The sequence below is a fragment of the Scomber scombrus genome, chromosome 10 (genome assembly GCF_963691925.1).
Source record: "Scomber scombrus chromosome 10, fScoSco1.1, whole genome shotgun sequence".
Classification (NCBI taxonomy): Eukaryota; Metazoa; Chordata; class Actinopteri; order Scombriformes; family Scombridae; genus Scomber; species Scomber scombrus.
Genome location: NC_084979.1, coordinates 25,162,950 through 25,168,814, shown reverse-complemented (window position 1 = coordinate 25,168,814; position 5,865 = coordinate 25,162,950). Strand labels below are relative to the sequence as shown.

Genomic DNA, 5,865 nt, shown 5'->3' with positions numbered 1-5,865 from the left:
TCATGCGAGCACATGTCACTTAATTGTGTACAACTATCATCTACAGTTTCTATTTGGGGGAAGGTTGTTTGATTGTATGTTTCTGTGGACGATTAGCTACTGTGCAGGGAAGAAATCCAGCATCTTTTGAAATTGTCTTTGCCATAATCATTAGAGTTTCTTCACGTAATCTCAGTGAAAATATTGCTTTCTAAAAAAAGGGAAGAAAAAAGGCATGGAGGGCAGAGTGAACAGGGTTATTGGTTGTGAACCTACAACAGGGGTTCAAAATTTTGCTTCTTCCTCGTGGTTAGTCTTCTGATCCAGAGTCGTCTTCGTCTGCAGAGCCCTTGAAGCAAGCTGACTCATAGTGCTTGTTCAGGTAGGACTTGAGAGCGAAGGTCTTATTGCAGCGCTTGCATCTGTAGTGCTTGAAGGCAGAGTGTGTTTGCATGTGGGCGCGGAGGTTTGAACGGTCAGCAAAGGCTTTGCCACAGTGGGCGCAGGCAAAGGGCTTTTCCCCCGTGTGTGAGCGCATGTGACCTTGAAGGAGCCACGGCCGGCTGAAGGCCTTGCTGCACACGTCGCACTTGTGCTTGAGGTCGTGGGTGAGGATGTGCATGGCCAACGCCGGCATGGACACGTACACTTTATTACAGGTGGGACACTTGCGGGCCATCTTGCTGTCCAGGCTGCGGTGCGTCTGCTTGTGTCTGCTGAGATTGGAGGAGGTGGCGTACGTCTTGCCGCACTCGTTGCAGGAGTGGCGAGGCGTGCCAGCTCCCCTCTCCTGAGCCCCAGCGTTGGCACTGCTGCTTCTCGAGCCCCCTTCGTGACTCTCGCTGTCTCCCTTCCGCCTCGAGCGCCCGTCAGAGATGAAGAAGGCATCCATGGTGTAACCCTCGGCCAGGGCCTCCGATTCACCACTGTAGAAGCCGCTGGCTGTCATGCCAGACTGCGGGCTGTCGGGTTGCTTGAGGTCGGGGTCACAGTACTCCCCTCCGCTGCTCACCTGGGTGTACAGGGGGTCCGACACCGGCGAAGCCAGCTTGTGCTCCATCTTCTTCTCCCCCTGGTATACAGATGGCGTGATGTAATCCTGGATGTAGCCTGGGTAAGAGACACACGCAAACACAGTTGGCCAGCGGTTGTGATGGATGAGGACACAGTGACATGCTGGTGATTATATGATTATCATGCTGGATGATTGCCCTTCATGAAATGGTGAAAGAGCAGCACAGCACAGGAGCTAATTGCATTTTTCCCCCCAGATCTCACAGGTTATACACAATAGTGCAGTGATGCAGAGAAACATGATGTGCTCAGCTGCATTGAGGAAGGTTACAATTTTACAGTGAGGATGGATAATAGCTCATCAAACATTTCTACCTGCAGGAGAAGATGCATAATGAAGCCCTTAAATAAAGAAGTCTCATTGATTAGACCTCCTTTTCTTCATTTATGTATGAACTTTTCTGTGGCTGGAGCCTGTCTCCATGTTTCCTTAATGAAGGCTGTGTGTGAGCACTGGTATTACACAAACTGACAGCATCATGTTTCAACTCTAACCTTTGACAAACACATTATTTCTCCAGAATTATTATTCCAGCAAAGGTTTGTGTGTGAATGTTCAGCTTTATTTATTAACTTCTCTGTTTCCTGTTGTGAACAAATACGTTTTAGAGCATACTTTGGTTTTGGATCAGATCAACGTGTCACATAGCTGCTAACACCCTGTAAGACTTCATGCTACGTCTTTTTCAAGAAGGTTTAAAGTATGATGCAGCAAAGCACAAAACACCACAAGTGATTTAAATGTCCCCAACTGTACAGAACATGATTTTTGGAGAGATATATTTTTGTTGGCATCATTCATGTCTTTCCTTTCCTTTCAAAGCAGCCTGGTGCCAGAGGAGCTAAAAGGCTTGCTGGCAGCTAAATGCATCCAAACAGAATCCAATATATTCCCGTGCTGTGAATCTCAGGAGCTGAATAAATTCTAAATGCATTTGACCTCCGGGGTAAATACACCTTTATTCTATAGGTTGAACATTTGAGTGCAACTATAATATGTGGTAAAAATGTCTTTCCTGAGAGAAATAGTGCATAACTGCAGAAAAAAAGGCCATTCCTAAGCACTGTGTGCAGCAAGCAGTAGAAATTAGGTATTGACTGCTTTTTAATGAAATTCAAAGTTTTGAACTGATCAATAGGCCATCATCTGTAAAATAGTGCAGCTGTTAGAACAGCCGAGCGGCGGGGAAGATAGAAATAGTGCGAGGAACAGATCAAGTATCTGCAACACACAATAATAATAGTTTATTGAGCACAGCTTGCTGGAGGGCCGATAACGTGTAGACGCGGCATCACACACACACACACACACACATTGTTTGTGAAGAGGGTCACCTGTCCACAGCAGCCAGCATGCTCAAGTGCCTTCAAGAAACAGGCCATTAAGAAATCTGTTGAAGTGCTCTCTTACTATACAGCATCTCCATTCCCAAGAGGGTTTTTTTTTTCCTGTTCGCCCACCCACTTTGTCAAAGACATGACCATGACACCCGGGGACAGGGAAACACCAGGCCTATGCACACATTATTATGCTACGCTGCATGAGGTCACTATTTTAAACTGCACAGATGGTACAAAACAAGAGAAACACTTTCTTAGTATAAATACTATTTAGTCTTTTTTTAAATTATAATTGCATTTAAGAGTTATGATAGGAGCCACATCCACCTGTTTTACAGTGTGTACTCTCTTGAATACAGCTGAAGGGCCTCTGCACTACATCCAACTATACGCTCTTTATTTAGTAGAGATTTTTTTTCTCCCTCCTTACAAAACACTCTGTATCAGTGTACGCAGACTTGTTTGCTATGTTTCAATTACCCAAGGTCAGACATGGAGCTCATCATTTAGGACTCGTGCTGTATCAGCCTTTACAGCTCATAGACTCATTTCTCTAATGCAAAGCAAGCATGTAATTAATGGACCCTCTCAGCCACCCCTCTTTGTTGTTCGACAGACACTCAAGTCAAATGTCTCCACAATGGGGGGAAAGAAAATCTCCTGGCACGGCAGAAGTGCTGATGTGAGGTATTTCAGCCTCACTGTGAATTCTTCTGTTTTGCCTTTTTTTTTTTTTGAGTCAGCGTGAAAGGACAATTCTTTTGTTCCAATTAAACATCTTTTGTCAACACCAGAGTACTGTCTTATCTTTTCTTCTTTTAAAAAAAAATATAAGGCTTATTTTTCATGGTGTTGAACAATAGATTCAGGAATAATAGAGAAGGACAATAATAATAGGAACAGATTATTTCACAGTCATAAAATTGTGCAGCAGGAAATCTAAATAACATTCATTACAAGCTTTTTATTTATTTTTTTGAAGATGAATGCTTTTCTTTCCTGTCTTTTCTTTTTAGTCTTCACAAAGCCAGCAAGTTATTTTTAATTTAACAACCTTTTCTAGTTTACAAACCAGTGCAGTTTCTCTTTTACTACAAATAAAATATTTTTTAATTCCACTAATCCTGATCCATCTAAAATTCATAGAACCTTGTTATTGACACGGTTGAATAACAGGTGGGCATCGTCACAACATTAAGCCTCTCACTCTGAAAATATCCCAACAAATCACAACAAAGACACACATATGGCCCTCTAAACGTGGCCACAAAATGGAAGCGGCGAGCTTAAAGCAGACTGTGAAAGTGAAGGTCGCCTCTCAGCGCTGACTGGAGCTTAGCGTGGCCGGAGTCGTGTGTTGACCACAGTGCAGCTATGTGCCTTTCTTCATGTTTACTGTACAACCTCTGTCACGTGATTAGCCTCATTGCTGCCCCAAGCATTTTTGTCTCCTTTTTCTCCTTCCTTTCGCTATCCCCCCTTCAGCTTCCAACTCCCCACCTCCCTCCCGGCTGTACTGTACAGTGTGTTGATGTCTCTTGTGGCGACGATAGGCCTGCACGGCTGAAACTCTAACCCCTGCTAGTTTTCAAATGCCCGGAAGGAAGAGAAAGATGTAGTGGAGCGATGGGGGTGGGGAGACTGTGCATGCTCCATTTGGATGGGAAGAGGGGGGCAAGGGAGGATCGGACCGCGATGGGAACTCAAGGACAATAACAGCTAAGGACAAATGTATCATCTGATACTCATCTCTCATATTCATGAATTTTTTAGTCCACATGATGACCAGATACAGTCAGCCTATGTGTGCTCAGCCTCCACAGGGTTGGCGCAGTCATACAAATACGTAACTGGAGCTTCTCCTGATTAGACACACGTTTTGTTCCCTATTTACATAAGCTAATCCGTGGCTGTGACCTGAATTGTGTCTGTCCTTCACTAGAGTCAAAAAACAAAAGTCTGGGAGCACAGTGAGGGGGTGGGGTGCCTCTGGAGGGGATTATTTGGGATACTGATGCAAAAAAAATCAGCTGGCTGCATTTAACATCTCATATTAATTTACACACTACAAGCATGTTATTGGCTGTAGCAGAACAAATATCTCACCCTACACAAAAACAAAAGAGGATGCCATCTGTGCTAAGTATGGAAAATGTCAGGCGTGCTGAAATCAGCACCGGAGTGGTATACAGGCAGGAGTGCTCGCACATCTTTGACTACGGCTGGAGCGGGGCAGACTGGAGGCATGTTAACTCACCATTCTCACTGAGACGAACCCCAAGGCTGGTCACCGAGTCTGTGATGGAGCGTGCAAAAGTGAACGAGTCGTCCAGGTGGTGATGATGATTGGAGGTGGCCACATTAGACGAAGAGAAATCATCAAGCTTGATCTTCTTCACCAAAAATGAGCGGGGCATGTTTCAATGGATGAAAACACAGAGCTGAGAAAAACACATGAGAGAAAATCAAAGACCCTCTGAGGAAGCACACGAGCAGAGCTGGCTTGACGGTAATCCTTGCGGTCAATGTGAAGACAAACGGCCAAAAACATAAGATAAGAAAGAAAATGGAAACCAGTGGAGAACGATGCTGACGGCAATGCTGTGTGATACTCTCTGGCTCCCCCAGCTTCCCCCAGAAAAATAAAAAAATAAAAAATAAAAGCGATCCTGTTCAGCACTGGATAGCTCCTGTGATGCAGCAGGCTTAAAGGACCAGTGAGGAAGAGAAGAGATGGAGACAGACAGAGAGGAGGGAGAGAGAGAGACTGTCAGACTAGCTGAGATCAGCAATCACGCCAGCCTTTATATGGGGCACAGGCAGTGGAAGATCAGGTGGTGCTGCGAAATGGAGCTGCTTAGCTTTAATCCATCAAATGTCCCCGGGGACACACATCAAATTACTACTGAACCGTCTGTGCATTCGCACACAGACAGAGGAGAAAGAACACAGCCAGACCCCCACTGCCCCCACTGCTGCTCCCCCTTCTCCCCCCCTCCCTCTTTCACCCCGCTTATGCTCCATGCTCGGAGGAGGAGTAAAAGAGGAGGGCAGACAATGGAGATGTGGATGAGAGCACACTCAGTGTCCTGTCCCCCATTGTTTTCAGATGAAGTGGCACAGTTTATGTTTGCCTTGTACAGGCGCTGCCTCCCTCATGTCATCTCTGTTACCTCAAACAGCCTCAGATCTCTCCGTCCCTTCGACACACTGCGCTGTACTTGCATGCTGAGAGCACATGTACAGTACAGGAGAGGTTATCTGAGCGTCTGGGAGAGCTGGACCTTTTTATTAAAACTGCACTGGATTCCAGCACTGTTGATGAGCGTGCTACAGGGAGGTACTGGTGCTGCACAGCTCAGCGTGCTCCTCTCCCTCCCCATTACCGCTGCACAGATGTGTGTCCTGCCATGCGTGGCAGTGAATTATCTGATTAATTAATTACATCTTTTTTGATTAGGGTGAAATCTA

At 45.5% G+C, this 5,865-nt stretch overlaps 1 protein-coding gene across 1 annotated transcript; it reads right to left on the bottom strand.

Moving 5' to 3' along the window:
- Positions 1 to 289: 289 nt before the first annotated feature.
- Positions 290 to 4,811, bottom strand: scrt2 (scratch family zinc finger 2). Its single transcript, XM_062427686.1, has 2 exons — positions 4,652 to 4,811; positions 290 to 1,089 (listed from the first exon to the last, which is right to left on the bottom strand). Exons 1-2 carry the CDS (start codon positions 4,809 to 4,811, stop codon positions 290 to 292), a joined length of 960 nt encoding a protein of 319 aa, XP_062283670.1.
- Between the last annotated feature and the right edge of the window lie 1,054 nt (positions 4,812 to 5,865).